Genomic DNA, 23,059 nt, shown 5'->3' on the forward strand with positions numbered 1-23,059 from the left:
ACAGTTTTTAAATTCCGAGAAAAAATTTATGTCCCGATTTATAACTTTATTCCGGGATAATTGTTTCCTTTGTCTCGTTATTTTTTTCCGGGAAATTTCTCGTCTCGTTACGCTTTTCCCGGTTCATTTCGAGAAAACGATTCCGAGACGCAGACCCTTAGACTTAAGTAAATTTTTCGAGATCGTCCGTGTTTTATCATTCGGTCTTATTTTTATAAAATTTTTCATTCCGTAATTTCAAGGCCTTCATAAACAGGCCGCAACAGCTCATTAGATCCGCCAGTCGTAAGACCCTTCAAATCATCTTGCCTCCAAAATATATTCTGACGGCGGCCCCCAGTGGCTTCCGCCTCCTAATTGGCGGCGTCTTCCAAAACAATCTATGTCTAAAAAAAAGTTCTAGAGGTAGCTGCATATTAGGAGGCGGAGACAAGAACGTTCTACCGGCAAAAAAATCTTTGGAAACCGGCCGCAAATAGTATCTGCCTTCCAAAAAAGTTTCCCTTTCGGCACAGTGTCCCTTTGCCGCCGGGTGGCATTATCAACTCTGGCAGAAAAAGTAATGGAATTTAAATTTACCTAAAATTAACGGTAAAATCGGACAAATATGCATAAAGGATTTTAGATTTACGCATTTTTACGCACTTTTACCGCGCTGCAGTAACGCCAATATTTAAGCTATTTGGTTTTAATTTTAAATTTTTTCGACTCAGTGACGTAAATGCGAATTTTACAGTTTTAGCGATTAATCGTTCCTACTTAATACTGACAGTTGTAGATTACCTGTTAGGCAAAAACAATAGCAAGCGAGTATATACAAGCAGAAATGATACCACATGTAATAACCATTTCTAGGCCCTTTTACTGGATTGCCTAGTAACTAGTGTGAAGGTTATTTTAAAAATCAACACACTGAAGCAACAGATTTCACAGTTACTAAAGAAGGTTCTATCAGGTGAGATCATAACCCAAAAAACCACGACACTAAAAAATTAAAACATTTTGAAATTTCTCATAGTTTTTACTTAATTATAGAGCATTTCCTGAACCCAAAAGATTAATGTTGATGAGAAAAACAAAATTATGTGCGTTTTCATTTATCTATATTATTCAAATTATCATCAATACTCCCTTTTCTTTAGCATTTTTTAAAATTGATATGCCAATCCATTTCTAAGAGAAGCAACATAACAAGGAGGATTTCTACAAAAAAAGTTTAATTACACTACAGAAAGTAAAATTATTAAAAATATTTTACACTGTTCGAATACAAAATTACATAGGAAAATTGCAACGGGTGATTTGACGCGAAAATGCTTCCAGTTATCTAAATTAAAAATTACTGAATTAAAACATTGAAACATTACTAAATTAAAAAACATTACTTCAGGAAATATTGTATATATAAAAACATCCAGGGGTGAATTTTAGGATTCAAAAACAGTTTTATGAGACAGATAAGAAAGTTAAAAACAAACACTTTACTGTTCTCCAAGTCGACTGCCAGGTTAAAACTGCTCACTTCTGATTTAATCGATCATATACATTAGTAAACACAAACTATATCGTCAAAAAAATCTGAACAATTTGCTAGATATTTATTTAGCAATTAGTTATTTTCTTTCAAAGTTTAAACAAAGTCATCCATTATAGTAGTCAAGTCAGTGCAAACTATTTACGGCAACATTCCAGATAAAATGATCATTTTCCAACATGGAAACGACAGATTTCAGTTTAACTACTTGTGTAGTTTGCCTAATAAATAAAGGTATCAGATCATAATCTCTAGCATCCATAACACCCTCAGTATGTGAAAAAATTTAAGAAAATATTTGGCCTACTTGGATTCTGATTTTATCCTTCAGTAGTGTATTTCAACTGCAGAAAAAACTTGGTATAGTCTATGCACCTGTGAATGCGTGAGTGCGTGCACATGCATATATACATGCACACACATACACATGTGCTTAAGTGTTATGACATTTTTTGAACTCTATTTGGCATTACTTTTATAATCTGAGAAATGGAATTGTTAGTTAAAAAAAACTGGTTTATTGACAGCCTAGTTGTAAAAATGTCACCCCCCACCACCCCACCCACCCCGAAGTTAGTAATGATTTTTCATATAAAATAAGATCCAGTATACTGACATCTTAAAAAATTATGGTCTAGTAAAGCCTCTGTTTTCATTGTCATTTTGTATTTTTACAACTATATTGTTGAACCTATGTTCGCTGCTGTTGTGTCACATAATCATAGCAATACACTTCCATACATCAAAATGACTTAGAATTTTTTTCAAAGTTTCAAAAATGTTATTGTATTTTCCACTTTCAAATTTAACAATTCCTTAAATTAATTATTCTCATTAGAAAACATTATAACTTGGTATTCAGTCTTTTTTATTTTCTTTTCATTAAAATGTAGGCAGAAATATTCTTCCTGTAGGGTGATTCCATGTGAAAACATCCAATTTTTTTTGAAAATGCAACCCTAAGTCTCAGATTTTGCTGATTTTTAAACCACTTAAAGATTTTAGTAAATTATGAACATCCTGAAAATTTTATCATGTAATTTCGATCGGTTCCTAAGATATAGCTATTTAAAGTTTGCCTCCAACCAACAAAAATCCACCATTTTTAAAAATGGTTTTGGTCCTAGTTTCTGTTATATGTGTGTTGGAAAGCTGAAAATGTGTACCTTTACATATTTTGGGCCCACGAATCCAATGAAACAACTTAAAATATTTAATAAGGAACATAACACCTAAAATTTAAATGTTTACCACAATTTTACTGGGGCGAGTCCAACCACAAAAATGCCGATGTAGCTCGATTTTTTTTTTTTTAATTTTTTTTTAGAATTTGTCCTGAATAGTTAAGTTATAGTTATTACAAAGAATTGGAGAGTGGTCTTTTCTAAAACAGAAATAAAAACATGATCAAATCTACTTAAATTTAGTGCTTAAAAACAGGTATTTTGATAAATTAAACGAGAAAAAAAGGGTGTAATTTGACAGTTTTGTAACTGAAACTGTTTTGGCAACATCAAACTGTACTTTTAGTTTTTGTTGACTAGCTGTTTCTGTAATTTTATAGAATCTAATCCTAAAATATATTGTTTCAAAGGGGGAGATTTTATAAATGCAGATGTATATCGTAAGTTTAGTTGTTTTTTTCAGAGGTTGTATTAAATAGTTTAGTTGGAGTTATTAGAAAAAATCAGATTGCAAACTTAAAACAGAAATAAAAACACCTTCAAATATACTTAAATTTATTACTGACAAAACATTAGTTTCATATTTATCAAACTAATACAAATAAACTTAAAAAAAAAAGGCTCCAAAACAAATAGAGCACTTGGAAAGAAGTTCAAGAAACAAAAGTAATATATAAAATTTAAAAATTAGAAACTCAAAAAAATTAAAATTTATTAGTTATAGCGTTATAATCATTCACATTAATGTTATATGTTCGCCCTGATTTTGTTGTTGGGACTTTGATTACTGCAATTAAAATTGACAATGGTACCAACAGATATCATCCATCTGTGGCCAAATGAAGTTTTGAGAAGGACTGTGAGGGTGCATAAACTTAATTTGAATATCATTTGTAGTAATATCTATCTCTGTAACCATTACTATCCACCAAAAAGAATCGTACTTGCATGCAACAAAATCATTTAGATTTAGTACAATTGCAATATCAGACATTACTGCTTTTGACAATATAAATCTGTCAACACATTGATGTTCGCTTTTTCTTTTAAAACTAATTTCAAATTTTAAAATGGGTATGTAATGATGATAACTTCTGGTACCTGGAACAGTTTTTCCTGTTTCAAATTGCTCCTTTAGTTGCTGTTGCCTTGAATTAACTGTTTCTTTGGTAATTTTATAAAAAATGATTGTGTTTATATTGGTGATGCAAAACTCAAGCATATCATCAACATTCAATATTTGGTTTTCAAACTTGCTTTTGCTGTTATTCTTTTAACAGTACCACCTATGCCATCATAAGTGGATTTTCCATGGCTGGTTGCAAAAAACACCCATTCAGCTTTAATCTTGAAATCTTCCTTATGGTGGCATAGATTTATAAAGTTTTTATAGTTTTTATAATGAGCAGAACATCCATCAGAAAAATAATAAATTTTATTGATACCAACTAAATGTTCTGTAATGTACTCTACAATTTTCTTTTGAATATCATACACAAAGCATGTATCATAATCATTGTCATCACTTAAAAAACAGAACGACTTATGCTGAATATTTGTTTTAGAAATTTCTTTTAAATATATAACAACAGGATGTAGTGTACATTATTGTTTATTCCAATGATAACTTTGTATTTCATCCTGTATAACAAATTGATAGTTCACTGCAAAATCTGGCTGTATAATACATTCATTGTAACCTAAATTATTTTTTAGCTCCTTCAAATAGCGAGTTTAGCATTTAACAATATATGAATGTGAAGTTAGTTAATGTGAGAAACAACAATTACACCTTTTTTTCTCGTTTAATTTATCAAAATACCTGTTTTTAAGCACTAAATTTAAGTAGATTTGATCATGTTTTTATTTCTGTTTTAGAAAAGACCACTCTCCAATTCTTTGTAATAACTATAACTTAACTATTCAGGACAAATTCTAAAAAAAAATAAAAAAATAAAAAAATCGAGCTACATCGGCATTTTTGTGGTTGGACTCGCCCCAGTAAAATTGTGGTAAACATTTAAATTTTAGGTGTTATGTTCCTTATTAAATATTTTAAGTTGTTTCATTGGATTCGTGGGCCCAAAATATGTAAAGGTACACATTTTCAGCTTTCCAACACACATATAACAGAAACTAGGACCAAAACCATTTTTAAAAATGGCGGATTTTTGTTGGTTGGAGGCAAACTTTAAATAGCTATATCTTAGGAACCGATCGAAATTACATGATAAAATTTTCAGGATGTTCATAATTTACTAAAATCTTTAAGTGGTTTAAAAATCAGCAAAATCTGAGACTTAGGGTTGCATGCCCTGGATGTTTTCACATGGAATCACCCTGTACTGATTTATTGATAATTTTCATTTTGGTTTCTCCTTGCTTTATAATTAATTTCCATATTCCTGTCTGATATGGAATTTCAATACAGCTTTCATTTAACTTTTTACAAATTCTTGCTGATTTATATTTTTACTCTATAATTTTCTTTATAGTTGTCTTGTGAATCTAAGTCTGAACAACTTTTTTCTAATGTAATTAAACTGCTAACTGGATAGTATTTAATTTGCTGGTGGATGCTTTATCTTTTGCAATAAAAACTCAGACTTTTGAAGGATATAATGACATTTGTGTGTTAGAACTGTGACCAACTTCTCCTAAACTAGTGTTTCCCCACCTTATTTCATTCAGGCCCCACTAAAACACCTCAAAGATTTTGAATGCTCCCCCAAATTCTAAAAAAATATAATATTAAATATACCTAGATCCCAATATGTAAAAAAAAAACAGCAAAAAGTAATAAGTATTTATTGAGAAGATAAATTTGACTTTATTCAAAAGATTATAATATTTGACTTTATTTCATTTTTGTATTTACCAGAACAAATGTATGCAAAATATTAATTAAACTGTTGCAATGCACTTTGCAAAAAAAGACAAAAATCAAAAATTTTCCAAAAAATATACTTAAAATAATTAATAAAATTCATTCAAAAAATAAGAGTTTAAATTATTTTAAAAAACTAAAACAATTTTCAAATTCAAATCAATTACAATAATTCACAAAACTAATCAATTCACAATTCAAACAATTTCAGAGAAATCAAGCAACAAGTAAGAACAATTGAAAACGAGATCACAATCAGAACTGAAAAAATTATAAAAAAGATAAATCAATGTGATGATGGCGCTTGATGTTGGCTTGTTTGATTTTTTATTTATTTGGTTAATTTTAAACGTAAATCACCACGTTTGGTGATTTCTCATTTTCATTCAAAGTAAAATCAAACTTTGATTCTTATTTATCCAATCATAATTACGATCAGAGTCATCTATAAAGTAATATTCTAAATATTTATTCAAAGTGGAATTTTTCTCAAATGTGATTTTAACTGAGGTATTTTCAATGACAACTAAAATTTTTGAAAACGAAATTCAATGATGCTGAAAATTAAAAAAAAATTAAAGAGTGGAAAAAAAAAAAAAAAAGGTTAACAATGATTTTTATTTACAATATTGGTTTTTGTTTGCAATTCTATAAATGCTACCTGAAAATTTCCTACATCCCACCGGTGGTGTGTGCACCCTACGCCCTACGTTGGGAACCACTGTCCTAAACTTAATAATTGTATGTCATAAAATTAAAATTGATAAAACCAAATAAGCTTTGGTAATATTAAAAAAAGTCTGCAAAAATGGATCATTTTTTATTTTAGCCAGGTTTTTTAAGGTACTTGTCATGTTTTTTTTATAACTTTTTAAGTTTTTCCTTCCAACAGACTTTGTAGAAATACTTGGAAAGCTAACTTTGTTTCATAATTTACTTATTTCAACAACAACTAATTTTAATCTCTTTTTTGTAATTTTTGCAATTTTCTACGAAATAGTTGTAACATCTAATAAATAAAGTTTTTTTAAAGTTCTTTTAGCATTCTGTTAAATGAATCTAATAGCTTCTTAATAGAAGGTAGGTTAATTCTTGATGCTATACATTTTTTAACATTTCTTAACAATGGTTTTGCTATAATTATCAGACATACTTGATAAATCTAAAAAGCATGGATAAAATATACAAGTAGTATGCTATGCTTGAAAACTATTACAACAAAACACTTTTCTTATAAAATTTTAGTGTATTAAATCTAAAATAAAAAAAATATTCAAATTTCAAAAAATACATAAAACACAGCTAAGTGCTAAATATTTTCTGTATTTGTTTAATATGAATTCAGGCCAAAAATACCTTATCAAAAAATCAAATATAACAAGAAAATGTAATTAAAACAACATAATAATGGATTAACTTTATTTTATGTGTTTGTGTGAATGTGTTTGTTGTTTGTTGTTGGACTATATTCTGTATAAGTATAATATTTTAAAATATACTATCAATTTCTCAGGTTTCTAAACCATGGTTAATTGAAATTGATAAAAGTTTAAAAAATGTCATAACACTAATGTATACATTTGAAGATAGAAACAGTGAACTTTGCATGAGACAATCTAAATAGAGAAGCAGGACATTTACTGAGAAAAAACCATAGAGTTATTGGAATTAAATCTGATCTTCCTTGGGGAAAACGTTTCTGGATTACTGGTGCTTTAAGCATGCTTGATGAATAGCAAACCTCTATTATGTGCTGAAAATTTTCCTCTTACAGAATCAGTTTAAACTCACCAAACACACAAGTGTTGAACATTTGGAGTTTGGTTAATATGTTTTATTGATCTATGTAAAAGCTTGGATTATCTGCTCAAACTCCAATTATGCTCTAATCCAGAACTTAACCAAGTATAGTATCATAGCTAAGGTTATATCAATTATGTGGCTGAAAGTAATTGGTCATCATTTGTGGAAGTGTGGGGAGGAGATGGTACAACTGAGTCTCTTTTCAGATAGTTTATGTCAACAATAGAATAGATGTTATCAAATTTATAATTAAAGAAAGAGGTTTTGATCCTCTTAATGTAGCTGTAAGAATATCTTTAGATGGCGGTCAAAAATTCTTAAATATTATTGCTTTATTAAAATTATCATTCTTCCTCTGAACTATAAGAAGATTCTGATGTGAAACAATTATACATACTTGCCATTGTCTGACATTGATTGAGTCACTCCAGCAAGTATACACGCCTGTATTGTGAAAGAGAATGCTCTCTTAAATCAGGGAAACTATACTTATGTTATGATCAATAAAAAAAATACAGAAATACAAAAATACAATAAAACTTTTAACTTGCATAGAGGAAAAATGTTATAAATCATTTAATTTGCATAGAAGATCAAGAAACATTTCTTAAACACATTGTTCCTCCAACTTAGCTTCAAATTATAATGGGAATTGTGGATAAATTTTAGACTTTGCTGTTATGTGTTTCGCCAGGTTTTTAAAACTGGTTGAAAACACATTACATGTTAATGAGAGGGTACCATGATATTACATGTTAATGAGAGGGTACCACATGATATTACATGTTAATGAGAGGGTACCATGATATAGATTTAGATAAAAACAATGCTAATAGATTTATGCTCCTGTTAGATATTTTGCAAAGGGATACTACGTCAACTACAACAACTGATATTTTACTAACAATTGTTTTTGAAAGTTTTTATTAGTGAAATCAGCAATTTTTAGTTTGGAACTTGATACAGATATTTCTATTAAAATTGAAGACTTCACAAGTTCATTTTTCAGTCTTCAACTATTAATAAAAGATATTTTTGACAGTTTTGTAGAAAATAGATATTTTAGCACATCACATTTTCCCCTTTGTAGAACACAATATTAGCTGAGGTAACTATGCAGAACAATGCATTGAAGCTATTTATCACAAATTTAAAAAATAAGGTTAACTATAAAAGACCATAGGACACAAAAAATTATGGAGAAAAGCTAAAACCTGGTATAGTGAATTTTAATTTAAACAAACAATAGCATTAATATTATTTGTGTTATAAATGTGTTTATATTATTGTTTTTTTGGTAAATAAAAATGTAAATGGCTAATTTTATTAAAACTTTGGAGGAAAAAAAACAAAAAACAAAAGTATACATTTTTATTTTGAAAATATACACATTTACCATTAAGTTCAGATTTTTTTTGAAAACATAAATTCTGTTTATTAATGTGTATAATTAGGAGTAGGGAGAGCTTCAAATTGGCAGTCAATTTAGAGAACAGTGACTGACATCATTTCAAATGCTATAAGTCACATAAATTGGCTGTAAATCTCAATGCCAGTAGCTTTTATAACAGTAATAATAATTAAAATACCTTAGTGTTTTTTATAATCTTGTGTAGCCTTTTGTCATTGCCCATTTTTGATAGCAACAGAATATAAGCACAGCTACATAGATTCCAGCAGCTATAAAACAATTCCTTAAAAAAAAAAAAAAAAAAAAAACTTTTAAGCTTATTTTTCTTTAACTCAATTTTACAAAACCAGTATAAAGATTTAATGGAAATAAAAAATGACCTGAACATAAAAACAAGCAGAAAAAAATCAACAAAAAAACAGACTTTATAATTTGAACCTGAGAGGCAAAAGGATGTAAACCTGAATTGTTTTGTATTTAATTGTTTTTAATTTTAACAGAATTATTCTTAATATTACTAAAAACTATTTTCAATATCGCTAAAAAATTAAAACATTTTACATATAAAAGCACTGATTTTTTTCCATTTCATCCATTTTGCGAAAAGAAAATATTTTTGAAAAAAAACCCCACAAACTTTGTTGCTGTTGATATGGGTGAAAATGTTTAGATTGCTGAAGAAGGGTTCCTTATTTAGCTTTGGTGTTGTAAGATAATATCAATTGATGAATTTATGAAAAAGAACTAACCTAATACTTATTCATAAAAGAAGATCAATCACTTTTTATTTTTATTGCTAAAAATGATCAAACTTAATAAGTGCCTCAATATTAAATCTTAGTTTTAAATTTTAAAAGCCATTTTCATAACTTAAATAAAAATACTTTTTTTTGTATACATATATTGAACAATTATTTTGAGGTCTATTTTACCTTTCTACAGACCATATTTAGTAAAAAGCATCAATACTATTTTGCAGAGAAAAACTAATCAATTTAAAACTAGAGGTTTCATTTTGAATTAGCCAAATTTACCCTTTGATCCTGCCCCATTAGAATCATACAAGGAGTATTTTTAAAATAACTTATGGATTTATATCATAACACTTCTCAGCATCCTTATTAGTGTATAGATAATTAAACTGAGGTTGTTTTACTAGCAGTTTCAGTTGTTTTTACCATCAATAACAGAAACTTCTTTTTTTAAATTATCAGTTACATAGGAGAACAGGAGGAATCTTTTACTTGCAGCTGGTTTTTACATTTCACCAAATCCAATTAATTTTATCATCAGACCAGGTAGATCTCTGAAAAAAGATATCAACATGAGAGCCCTAATTCATACTGTTATTCAGAACCACATAAAAATATGGAAACTCTAGGTTGTTTTTCAGTTGCAGAAATAAATGACTGAAGAATGATCCTTTTCTTTTTTCTAAACCAGAGTCAACCTGGCTGATATACTTTCTTAAACTGCTTTGGTTTATTGCCACTTTTCATTTTTTTGCGTTCTTATTGACAATAGAGATAGAGCTAATTGGTGAAATTTTTTATTTCAACATTTCTATATCCCTTTAACTCATAAAAAGCAGCTTTTACAAAACTGCTGTTATTTTTTATACAAACTGACACTTGACTTTTATGGATATTAAATCAGACTACATAATTGCTTTGTTTGTCACAAGGTTCAATATTATAGATAATCTGAGTCTTATTTTTAACAGAAGTCTTCTCTGCCTTATTGTTATACTATTTCTTTCATTTTTTTTATAAAAAATGATTTAGTATTGACGCTGATTAAGGGAATTTGGAGATTTTTTCTATGTTTTTAAAAATTATATCTGATGAAAAGTTCCCACAATTTCTTTTTCTACATTTTTTTATTTTATTTTATTTGAAAACAACTGATAAACTTTAACAGTGCATAAAATACTTATTGTTTCACCAAAGTTTATATAAAAATCAAAGGTACTTTTTTCACTTTTTTCTTACTAACATCTATGCTTACTCTAGATTTACTTTATATTTAACTTATACCTTTTACTACTCTATATTTTAAACTAATTAGCTCACTTCAAAAATAAAACTGTCACATTCAAAGATTGGAACTTTACAGAGCATGAATTGTTAAATTTTTTTTTTGAAATATTGCATTTAGAAGTTTATGTATTAATATAAATATTATGAAACTTCAAGAAACCTTTAAGCTTGATTAAAAAAACCTCAAAACTTGTAAGAATTTAAGGAACCTGAAGCTCAGCAACTCCCTTAGGTTTTTTAAAAATAAAATATTTATGAAAAAATACTTTTATTAAAAGAAAAAATTTTTATACTTAATAAACTATAAATTTGCTTTTTATGATAAAGATACCAAGGTTACAATATATGAGTAACAACTGTAGCATTATTTTTCATTTTACAATAATTCTTAAAACATATTCTTTAACTAATTCAAGTGAATGATGTTGGCAGAAACCTGCACTTTGGAGTTAACCTCAAAAACCTACCCAAAAAAAATCAGTTATAAAAACAATCATTTTTACAAGGGTGTCTTATGATCATCAATAACTTTTTTTTATATATCTTTTCTAATATATCAAAGAAAAGGAAAATTAAAATTAAATTAAAATTAAAAGTTAAAAAAAAAAAAAAAAAAAAAAAAAAACTTTCCAGGGCCATTTTTATAGCACTTGAATGAAAAACTTTTGTCAGAAATCATTACACTGTAATAAGAACAAAACAAAATTCCATAATGAACTTTACAACCTTTACTTAATTTATCAATTTTTTTTTTTTTAGATTTTAGTATTTTTTTAAGTATTAAATCACAAGTTACTGGTAAAAAATTCTTTTTGTAACTTAATTTACTTTCAGAGAAAACTTACATTAAAAACAAATTTCAAAAAGTGTAAAATGTACTGGTTGCATAAGTTAAATAGCAGATTTTCCATTGAAATCTTTTATTTCATTAAATCAGAATTTAATTTGTAATTGATACTTTTAGAACCTTAAGATTTTTTTTTCAAATAAATTTGCAATTTGAAGAAAGAAACTAAAAACAAGTTGAACATGGAGCTATTAAATAGTTGCATATCCTTATTAGTTTACTGATACTACTGTATTATCATGGATTTTTATTATTAAAGTATTGGATTAGCATAAAACATTCATCTATAATATTACATTATAATATGTAATAACATATATACATAGTTAATACTTATTCATTTTTTCACAGAATACAATCTTAAATTTAATTGAACAATAATAAGTTAGATAAAAACATATTTCAGTATAATTTTCAACATACCAATACATTTTGGCATATACATTACACTTAAATGAAAATTATTTAAATTTAAAATACTCAAAATTAAATTTTCACTATCATTTGATTACTTTGATGCATCTTTATATCCCTGCTCAACTGTGTAACCCTCAGCATGTGGAATATCATCAATTAGAGCTACAGAATCAATTTGAAAAAAGATTCCCATTAGGACCTAAAAATGAGAATAAAATAGTATCAGTTTTGATAGAAGTAACAAAAAATGAATTTATGGTTGATTAGGAAAATGACATAATAAATTCATAGAGCTTATTTTCTCACATAGTTTTTAAAAATATTTTTTGATAGGCAAAAAATTTAAAAGAAACGGCCATTTTACAGCAAATTTTGTGATTTTATTACTAGAATTTTTATCTTACATTTTAATGTTCTTAAATATCAATTGTTAGAATACCCAAAAATTGTTCATTTAAATCAATTTTTTAAATGAATAAACTCAGTGATAGAAATGTCACATATTCTGAATCTATCCAGGCAAGTTCTCTCAGCTACTAATACCAGCTACTGTGATTTTATTATCAAGTGGTAAGAAAGCTAGGGATAAATATTTTTTAGGGATGATTTTCTTTTTACAGTCACTTTTTATTGGACAAAACTTTTTGTTAAACTCAAAGGTTTGCTTTGTTGTTTTTATTTAAAATGATTGACAAAATATTGGAAATACACACAATAATAACAGGATCTAATAACATCCCTAAAATGTGGGAATGTTTTTACAAAGTCAAGCATATAGTCTGCCTTTTCTCTTTTGACAATTCTTTGCAAAACATCCATATTCTTTAAAAGCTTGTGACAATCATTCACAACAAATTCTCCACTAGGGTGTTGACTTTTAACAATTTTTACGAAATATTTGAAAGCTATATCATTATTTGATTTATTATTTTTAAAAAAGTCACTCACCAAAGCAAATACATTTTCTTATATTATGTTGTACTAAAGTTAAGCTATTTAAAAATATATTATGTTTATATAACATATTTATCAAATACATAAATTAAAAAACAGAATAAATACACAATAAAAGAAAATCTCTGAAAACAATAACATATACAAATAATAATATATTTGTAATATTTGAAAATGTATATAATTTTCTTTTTCATGTAGCTGAATAATTTCATTATCACTTTATTTTTTAGAATGCCATATAAGCAATCAAAGAACTTAATAAGCAAAAACAAGAAAAATTGGACAAAGAACTTAGAAAAAAATAGATTTCAAAATGTTATTAGAAAACGTAAAGACAGTATAAGAGATTATGATAAATATTTAAGAAAACCAAAGAAATCAGTTAAATCTTCTTTTTGTCAATTATTTGATATTACTGATTTGAAGGATATGTAGTTAACAAGTGAAGACAAAAAATTTGATAACATGCAGATAGAAACACAAGGAAGAGCAGGTTATAGCTCCAATAAAATAGCTATCCAAAAAAATTCACCCATCAAAGAGAAAAAGAAACTCCCTAAATGAAAACTTAAATGACTTGCCTATGGAAGATACTGCTTCTAATACTGATTCTGATACTTTGACAATTGAGACTAATGGGGATGAATGCTTCAACATACCAATATCTGATACTAACTCCAGAAAAAGAAAATATTATAATACATCACCCGTTAAAAAATTATCAATAGCTGCAAAGTTATCATCAATAAAGGTTGCTGCAGAGTGCATTTTTTTAATTAAAGATGTTGGGTTAGATGTAGACACACCTAGTCAATAATCAATATACAAAGCAACAATGAGAGAAGCAAAAAACATGAAAATACTACATCAAAAAAAAATTAAAGAATGAAAGTTGGTGTGAAAATATGGTGAAAATATTTTAACAACAATGAATACCAAGTAGTAGTTCTGAAAAATATTACAAAAGAAATAAAATTAACTATTCATGTCTTTAAAGATGATAAAACAGAAACTTTAATTGATTGGTGGAAATTATTGACCTTTTGATTGGAACTGTATAAAAATGATTATAACAGATACAACTACTGTTAATACTAGTAAAAAAAAAAAAAAAAAAAGTACAAACCAGACTACAAAAAATTTGGTGACCTAGGGTTTGATAATCCACAGTATGTTTCATGTGAACATCATGTTCTGGAGTTTTGAAGTTGGTCATTGATTCTGTATATCTAGAAGAGTCTACCTCACCTGACTTATATTACTCATTTGTTTACTTCCATACTTGAAAATTACAAAAATCATATAGTTGCATTTGACAATAGTCCTTCTTTAAACTACAAAATTTTAGGATGGAGAGATGATATGAAACTGTTTTGCAATCAATGTAAAGCATAATTTTTTTTATAAAGAAAAATAATTTTTACCCTTAGATTAATTTTCCTAATACATTACCTTTTTTTTTGAGTTATTTTCTTGTTAAATCATCTAAAGAACAACTAGAAGTTGTTCTTTAGATAAGTTAACAAGAAAATAGCAAGAAATAACTTTGTTAGTGGTAATTGACACAAAATATGGTTTGGGAAACATATTTTTAGTATAAACAATTTTGGTGATCTTGAAGAAGATACCAAAACTATTTTTACTAAAAATGTTTCACCTTACTCTCCACCATACTAAGGTTGTAATTACAATTTGAGAAATAACAGCCAATCTAGCATTCATTTAAAAAGATGATACAATTCTAAGGAAAAGACGAAGTTCCACTGGGGGAATAAACTAAATAACTTGCTTGACATCTTCTTCATCAAACAATGTGTTATGAACAACATAACCCATCATTTAGCATAATATTTGCACACATTTTTTCCCTCTTTGTATCGCATTCTAATGGATCTGAAGTTCCTTGGAGTTCCCTGACTTTTGAGCTCAATAGATGTAACAACACACCAACAGTAAGGGTGTTTGCTTAAGTAAAACTGAATACCACAGATGATATTGCGAACTTCATATCACATGCAATAAGGAAAGGCACACCAACTGTCCCAAATAAACTTGTTTTGACATTTTCATAAGTTTCTGAAACATTTTCAGCAACAAGTAGCTGAAGCTTGGCACTTGTTTCTTGCTCATGTTTTACAGTCAGTAAACTTTTGTCATTTGAGGCTGAACTTGTTTTAACATTTTGACTTCCACAAATGGAGATAACACTCAAGCTGAGCTTGAGGAAAATCCTCTACCATCAATACCTAGCTTGATGAGAGGTGGCAAAATAATGTCTCTAACTCTGAGAATTGAGTCAATAAAATCCCCTAAACTCTTGTAGTGAACAACCTCTGCCAAATAATCAGTTTTTGTTAAAGGCCTTGCAAGTGAGACTTTGGAAACTTTGAATAAACTTTTAACTTTTCCACCAGCAATTGTGAAGTTTCCCCTAACTTTTTTTAACAATTGTTGAATTTGTAATCTTGCTTAATGTTGAAGTCAGTTCTTGCATCTTTTTACATGAGAGACCAGTATTGATTTGAACTTGAGCCATGTCCAACGTAGTTAGAGAAGTTCTTGGTGTGCACTAAGTTCTGGAGGAACCTGGAGTAATATTTTAAGCTTTACCACTTTCTCTGCTCAGTCTAATTGTGCCCTGTGAAGAAGATACCTTTTAAGTTATTACAGAGGAAGCAACTTTTTCACTAGTTTTTTAATTAGTTGCTATCATTTTCTTTAAGTTTTCAAATTTGGTGGCTTATAGACAATCATGTATTACTCTCTTTTAACTACACTAAGACCATATTGAGCATAGCTTATCTAAGTTACTTGATAACTTTTTAAAATATTGATCAGTTTCAAAAGTGAACTTTGTAGAATGTCCTTCTAGTTGGCAAACCTGGAAAACTAAACAATTACAAGAATTGAATCATCTAGTCTAAGTTCTAATAATCACTTTGCTATAGTCATGAAGGTTAGGAAGAAGAAAATTTTCTTTCTCCCTTGCAGTGCTTTTGTATTATTGCTCTGCAGGAATTGCATATGCCAAATGAAACTCTATAATCCTTGAAAACAATAGAATTTCCAGAAAAAAGATCTAGTATTCTTTCCTTGATGAAATCAGTAATGTCTGTAACATTTTGAATAACAAAGGAGGCATACAAATTTCTGACAGCATTGATGAGTTTTTCTTTTATATGGTATTTCAGTGGTGAGAAAACTGATCTTTCAAAAAATAACTTCAGCACAGGCTTGTGTTGGTAAAAAAATCATTTTTAGTTGTTTAGGCTGTTGAGTGCTTATGTTTAATTATTTTGATTTTGAGGCTTTTATGGAAATAAGAAACTTTTGCTTTCAATTTTTTAAATAGTAGAATAAACTTGATCAAAAAAATCAAAGATTTTAGGAGATACTTCAATACAAAAAAATAAGCAAAACAAGGCTATAAATATTTGATTTGTATAAAAAAAACCCCTGAAATTCTAACATAAATTTTGAATTTTTTTTTACAAATTTCCAATTATTTTTGAATTTACAATTCAACAGTAATTTTTACAAAACAAAAAAAATTGTTGCTATTGTCAGTTTTTCCAATATTTTGTCAATCATTTGAAACAAAAACAACAAAACAAATCTTTGAGTTTAACAACTAAAACATAAAGAGGTTTTTATGTGTTTTAAATTTAGAACAACTAAAAAAACGCCTCAAAATATGGGGTTTTCACCCCAAATGTTATACAAATCTGGGCGAAGTACACATAAATGTGGAATCTAAAAAAGACAGAACCCCATTTCTGCTATTCACAAGATATTATTACTAAATTATTTATTTGATGTGGCTTTGAATCTTTAAAAAGCATAAAAACGACAAAAAGATCCAATATTTTAGCTGTTTTTTTCGACGACGATAATTCCTAATTTAAGAGCTATGACTTTGCACAGTCTTTACTATAGAGATTAGATTTTAATTTTTTCTTCTGGTAATACATAAGATCTTATAAATTAATGCTCCACTGGTCATTTTTTTGGTCCTCAAAGTTGAGATTGGGACTGATTCTGTATAGGTGTGGATACTGATCTTTTATATAATCAACAATACGATATTAAGAAAAAGTAGAAGCAAAATAAGAACATACCAACATAATTATTCCCCAAATGCTCAAAACAAAACAGCAGTTTGAAAGTTTTGGCCCGCAAATACGAGGCATTTTTTTAATCAGAGGATATACAAAAGAAGATGAAAATTTATAAATTTTTTTAACGTTTAAGTTGATAAAATCACTGAGTACCGATCAAACTCCAAGTTGTCTTGCAATACCAAATTGATCCGAGTTTGCTTATTAATCATACAGGGTTGTTTTAGTGTATGACACTTAAATAATAAACTTTTTAACACAGTGGTTCCCAACCTTTTCTTACCCGTTCCCCAAATTATATATCATAAAATCTCCATGGACCCCTTTGCTTTTAAAAACTATTACAAGGCGAACATTTTAATATTGTAATTTTTATTCATCAGGACAATATTTTATTCAAGGTATTTTTTAATTGAATAGACTATGACTAGGCACTTCACATGATTTTAATATCTTTATTATCTTTAGCTATAATTATTACCAAAATATGTGAAAAATATAGACGATTTCAAAATGAGTTCATTTTTTAAATTTGGATAATTGGTTCCCGAGTTATGACGATTTATGTACTGCCCAATAATGCCTGTTTCGGGTCGAAATTTGTGAAGTTTTTCTTAAGGATTTATGGCACCGAAATTAAAAATTTTATTTACTTTTCAATTGACGTCTACGAGAAGACTAACAGTTGAGCAGAATTAATTAAGTATACTCATTCTATTTTTTTTTTTTTTTTTTTTAATTAAAGGAATCAATGTATTCAATTATACAAATTCTTTTTGTGATATAGTTGGAGCAGGGGTTGTTTTTCCCTTTTGGGGCATATGGGTCAAGAGCTATAAAATCACCGTAAAAGTAATAAAAATTAACTTTAGTTAAGGAAAAAGAGCTTTTTTAATTGTCAGAGTCAACTAATTCATATAAATTTATGAAAATCTAGAAACTATATTGGAATCCCAGGGCTCGTTTTGCCCATTTGGGGTAAATGGGCCAAGAGCAACTAAATCTCTGTAAAAACCATAAATATCAACTTTAATTAGAAAACAAGAGCCTTTTCAAACTATAAGAGTGAACAAATTCATAAATTTATGAAAATCCTAAAAATATCTAAGAATCCAAGGGCTTGTTTTCCCCATTTGGGGCAATTCCCAATTTGGGTCAAAAGTAACAATTTCTAATTAAAAAGTATAAAAATTAACTTTTGTTTAAAAATAATATCTTTTCATCCTATAAGAGTGAACAAATTCATAAAAATTTATGAAAATTCTAAAAATATGTAAGAATCCTAGGGCTCGTTTCCCCATTTGGGGCAATTGGGTCAAACAAAATACAATTTCTGTGAAAGCCGTAAAAAACAAGAGTTTTTTATATTACTTTTTTATTATTAGAGTGAACATACTCATATACACTTATGAAAGTGAAGAAAATATGTAAGTGGGTCATAAACAATAAAATCTCTGTGGAAACCATAAAAAACAACTTTAGTTGAAAACAAGAGCTTTTCCAAGCTTTAAAGCATTTCATAGTGTTCATATACTCCTAAAAGTAAAATGTTAATAATAAATTCGATTATCATTAAAAATATATAATAATTTATCTTTGTTTACATTTAAATAGTAGGATCTGAAATAACAATCACAAGATTTTAAACTAATAAATACTGAAAAAAAATATCAGTGATTATACCTTTTATAACAAGATCATATCTCCTTTATCAAAGTCAGATAACAGTGGAAATGTGTAAATACTTCCAGCTTCTGATTCATAAATAACATCATATAATGTTTGCTTGATTTTTTTTCCGACTTCCGCTATTCTAACATCTGCTTTGCACCAAAAATACTCTTCTTCATCAACTTCTTTTATTTTATGAAGAACAACTCGCCCAACTAAACTACCTGGATCATCTAATAAAGTCGGTAAAAACTGGACCTTTTTTTGTCTTGCAAGATGTGACATTCTAGAATCCTTTAACTTTCTAAACAACTCTTCTTTTTGTTCCTTAATCAAGTCATTGCGTTGGCTTTTTTCTTTTAGTGTATTGTTCCTTTGTTCTGGTGGAGGCAAGTTGCATATACGAATGATAGTTACCAAGTTCTCCATCAGCTCACTTGAATTTAAATCAATACGTTTATTTCCAGAAACTTTAGTTTTAAAAAACAGCTTCAATGAACATTTTGCCCCCATTACATAACGATAAAAATCTAATTGACTTCTAATAACTTGCTTCCTTAAAGTATTATTATCAATTTTTGAAGATTTATCTTCTGCTTCTTCTACTGTTAGCCAAACTTGTGATTTCAATTGAATAAGCACATTTACTATATTTGCTTTTTTTAGTGATGCTTTCTTTTCTGCATCTGCTTTGAGTTGCTGTTTTATTCTCAACATTGACATTTTCTTTGAAATTAACTCTACTTGTCGCTCTTTATACTTTAATTTCATTTTTTCAACACTATGAGAAGCTGTTTTAATTAAAATGTAACGCTCTTCTTCTGATTTTGCATCCAGCCATGCTAAGGTTTTGTTTCGGTACCACATAGTATATGCTTGAATTGTTTGAATTTTGGCATTTGGTTTAGTTCGAATAAGTAGATCCAGAATTGCAAAATCACTTTCTGAAGATTTGTTAGTCGTTGGTACATTTTCAGCAGCCTTTTGAATTTGATCATCTGAGTTCCAATATTTACCGCCTGGGAGCTGATCAATTGCTTGTCTTTCAAGTATTATTAGAAATGCATGGGAAATTATTTCTAATGACTGTTGCACCAAGACATCAAATTCTATATTGCCAGTATCCTCAAATAATTTTTCATAAAGTTTATCTTTATGTATTTTAACATCTCTTGGGTCAAATACAGGTGTTGCATTGAGCATTGGAGAAGCATCTTTGCAAAGATCTGACAATTTCATTTTTAAACGAAATAAATACTTATTCATGCTAAGAATGTTTTTCTTTTCTTCAATAAGTCTCCAAAGAGGACCAGTAATAAGCTTATCAAAAATACCTAGTGCACGAGATTCAGCTAAAAATAATATATTTGATATATCTTCCTTAACTGCCTTCAGTAGATTTTTAGGATTTGGCCATTGACACAAAAATTCTTTAATAGATTTAGAATGATAATACAGTGCAGCCCCATTATAAAACAAAATGTTAAATCTGTTGCCTATAAAAGGAGCAAACATACACTTGTCTTCACCTTTTCCAATGAGAAAAGAATTGAAATATCCTGCCACACCAGCTTCATCACTACCTCGTTTGTGGAATGCTTTACATGCAGTGCGTATCAGTCTTGCAACCCCAGATTCAAAAGTTTTAAATGCAAAAGTGTTTTCATGAGCATCACTCAGAGCAATTTTTTCAAATGAATCCAGTACTTTATCTGTCTCAGTTGCAAAGTTTGTTAAAAGATGTAACTTGCAAAAAAAGTTTGACATATCCTTAAATTCATTTTTCTGTTCAATTGTTAAACTATCCCAATGTTCTATAACTTTTGGTAACAATAGCTCCCTCATTTCTTTGAACTTACTGTTAAACAGTGGATTGACAGAACCTAAATCTGACATAGTTGTTTTGAATGAACAAATTAACTTTGCAAAGTTTTTTCCCCTGTCCTTTGTGTCTAGAATATCACAAATATCATATAACATTTCTGTTAAAGAACTCAAAATTGATGCAGCATCCCCAGAGGCCATTTCTGATAGTCCAAATGATAGCATTCTACCGCTTTTGGTAGTCAACTGAAAGTTTTGATAATGTCTGTAATATTTGGTTGTTCCATCTCCATGTAAACAGTTTCCTGTGTCTTTTTCAATATTATGTAACATTTCTTCTGATACTTGAAGTTGTGCAAGAATTAAAGCTTCTGACATAAATCTAGATCTTGTACCTAATGAGGGAAGTTTTGTAATTCCTTTTTTTTGCAAGTTTCTTTAAAACAATTTTAATAACATCATTGACCTTGTTCATACTGACATTTAATGATAACAGCTCCATGATAACTTCTCGAATATCATTCGAATAACGTCCTCTTTCAAATGTTACAATTTCCTCATCTTCCAACAATTCTAAAAGACCATTCAAATAAATATTTTCTTTGTTTAATGAATCAACTTTTGCACTAAGTTCTTTAACTTCCGACTTTAAAAAAGTGAGATTTTCAATTGACGAGAAGGAAATTGTTTCCATTGTTTTACTTAAATTATTTTTTACACGACAATTTCTTTTTGAGATTTCTTTTTTCTTGACTCAACATTTCAATTTTTGCATTACTATTTTCTAGCATTTGATTAAGGTTATTGAATTCCATATTTAAAGTTTGAGATTGTTTTTCAAATTGTGCTTTTAATGCATCAATTTCTTTTTCTTGTTTTTTCAACTTTATATCTCGATAAGCAATTTTCTTGTTTAAATTTCGAATTTTGTTTGTTTTATTCTTTAGTTTCAATGTGGTAAACTTTTTTTCTAGACTCAACAGGCTTTTGTTTGTTGCTGTATATAGTGCTTTACACTGCATGGCTTGTCTTACAAATTCTAATTTCTCTCCATTTCTGGTTTTTACAGCTAATTTAAGTTGTTTTTTTTTTCACTTTCAAGACCATTCAACTGGTTACAGTAGTTTTCAGAAACTTTTTTAAAACTGTCGATTTCCTCAACTTTGCGCTTTAGAGTTTTATTTTTGATTTTGAGATGTAGGTCTTTCACAAGATTTTTTTCTTTTTCAGATGACGTTGATTGTAAAAATGGTTGAACATTTGTTTCACATAATGGTGGTATAAAATTTAAAAGCAAAAATTCTTCTTTCTTTTTTTTAGTGAGCAACCTAACTTTTTGAATCACTCTTTTTATTTTCGAAAACAAAGTAAGGTCATTTTTAGCAATTTGGAAACTGGAAAAAAAGTGTTGTCTAAAAACTGTGCACACATTGGCTAAGCTTTTGTCTTCTAAATTTTGATACCAGAAATACAGATTTCTATTCTGCATTTCAAACAGCTAGATATAAAAAACTAATTATATATCAAAGTCACATAAATAAGCGCTTACTAAATATCCATGTAGATAACTAACTATGTAGGTTAAACGGAATACCATAATGGCGTCTAGGAAAAGATCGAAAAACTGATGGAAAGTGTATTTTTTAAATTGATAAGTCCAGATATAAAAAGCAAATGGTTATAAAAACTAATATCAAATACTGTTGTATAATAAGCTTAATATTCTTTTTTGAGGTGCTAGAATGCCAAAAAAGCAATGTAAGTCAGCATATTTACTTGTCAAATGTGTAAATTAACATAACTATGAAGAAAACGACTTGAAAAATTTTCTGGCATCTTTTTTAAGGAACTTCAAAGAATGAACTTCACAGAACAACATTTTTATTTAACATTTGCTAAAGGTATATAACGGGCAATTTGGTTTGAAATTAGGTAGCTAGCCGAAAAAGTTGCCGAAAAAATCGCGTTTATTTATATGATGAACTTGCGACACGGAAAAAGTCACGTGACTGAAGTCCCAACTATGACCCAAAAATATTTTATCTTAGTTAATATATGATACAAAAACTGGTCAATGTGAATTCTGGCACTGCTTACCAGCAATTAATATCTGAAAACTCGGTTTAGTTTTTGATAGAGCACATCTAATAACTGCATCAATTTCAAGTCTATTTTTTTTTTGGTTTTTACAGATAACATGGCTGAAAACCCTGCTTCGCACAAATATGATGTTGAAAAAGGAATAAGGGCTTTAAGTGCAATTGTTGAACACGATGGATATGAATTCCTCATTTTCAACCAGAAGTTATTTAATGGTGTTATTTTGAAGTGATCCTTAGCAGTGGTATCATTCTTTAACTCTATAAA

At 28.3% G+C, this 23,059-nt stretch overlaps 2 protein-coding genes and 1 pseudogene across 4 annotated transcripts; all 3 read right to left on the reverse strand.

The window, feature by feature from the left end:
• Positions 1-1,200: 1,200 nt before the first annotated feature.
• On the reverse strand, positions 1,201-17,389 carry LOC149884006 (ribonuclease kappa-like). 2 transcript variants are annotated; one of them, XM_090097392.1, is made up of 4 exons: positions 17,198-17,389; positions 12,218-12,321; positions 8,998-9,102; positions 1,201-1,327 (listed from the first exon to the last, which is right to left on the reverse strand). In XM_090097392.1, exons 1-3 carry the CDS (start codon positions 17,267-17,269, stop codon positions 9,009-9,011), a joined length of 270 nt encoding a protein of 89 aa, XP_089953518.1. In that variant the 5' UTR covers positions 17,270-17,389; the 3' UTR covers positions 1,201-1,327; positions 8,998-9,008. The 2 variants fall into 2 exon arrangements, with proteins under 2 accessions (XP_089953518.1, XP_089953519.1); XM_090097393.1 differs by lacking the exon at positions 1,201-1,327 and adding an exon at positions 6,239-7,852.
• On the reverse strand, positions 2,947-4,485 carry LOC149884007 (uncharacterized; annotated as a pseudogene).
• An 852-nt stretch (positions 17,390-18,241) lies between the features above and the next one.
• Positions 18,242-22,643, reverse strand: LOC145186046 (uncharacterized). Of its 2 annotated transcripts, XM_090097252.1 has the most exons (4): positions 22,469-22,643; positions 22,242-22,297; positions 18,881-21,265; positions 18,242-18,733 (listed from the first exon to the last, which is right to left on the reverse strand). In XM_090097252.1, exon 3 carries the CDS (start codon positions 21,068-21,070, stop codon positions 18,884-18,886), a length of 2,187 nt encoding a protein of 728 aa, XP_089953378.1. In that variant the 5' UTR covers positions 21,071-21,265; positions 22,242-22,297; positions 22,469-22,643; the 3' UTR covers positions 18,242-18,733; positions 18,881-18,883. The 2 variants fall into 2 exon arrangements, with proteins under 2 accessions (XP_089953378.1, XP_089953377.1); XM_090097251.1 differs by having other exon boundaries at positions 18,881-22,297; positions 22,469-22,618.
• Between the last annotated feature and the right edge of the window lie 416 nt (positions 22,644-23,059).

Source organism: Hydra viridissima, unplaced genomic scaffold, assembly GCF_058129835.1.
Source record: "Hydra viridissima isolate aposymbiotic clone 2 unplaced genomic scaffold, HvirCarnegie_v1 scaffold_9, whole genome shotgun sequence".
NCBI classification, from domain to species: Eukaryota; Metazoa; Cnidaria; class Hydrozoa; order Anthoathecata; family Hydridae; genus Hydra; species Hydra viridissima.

What these genes read in the sequence shown, in the direction of transcription:
- LOC149884006 (XM_090097392.1), bottom strand. Translation starts at nt 17,269, where the DNA reads ATGCCTCGTATTTGCGGGCCAAAACTTTCAAACTGCTGTTTTGTTTTG. An exon ending in TTTGGGGAATAATTATGTTG is followed by an intron (nt 12,322 to 17,197) that starts GTATGTTCTTAT and finishes TCTCATTTTTAG; the next exon opens with GTCCTAATGGGAATCTTTTT. An exon ending in GGATATAAAGATGCATCAAA is followed by an intron (nt 9,103 to 12,217) that starts GTAATCAAATGA and finishes TTTTTTTTTAAG; the next exon opens with GAATTGTTTTATAGCTGCTG.
- LOC145186046 (XM_090097252.1), bottom strand. Translation starts at nt 21,070, where the DNA reads ATGTCAGAAGCTTTAATTCTTGCACAACTTCAAGTATCAGAAGAAATG.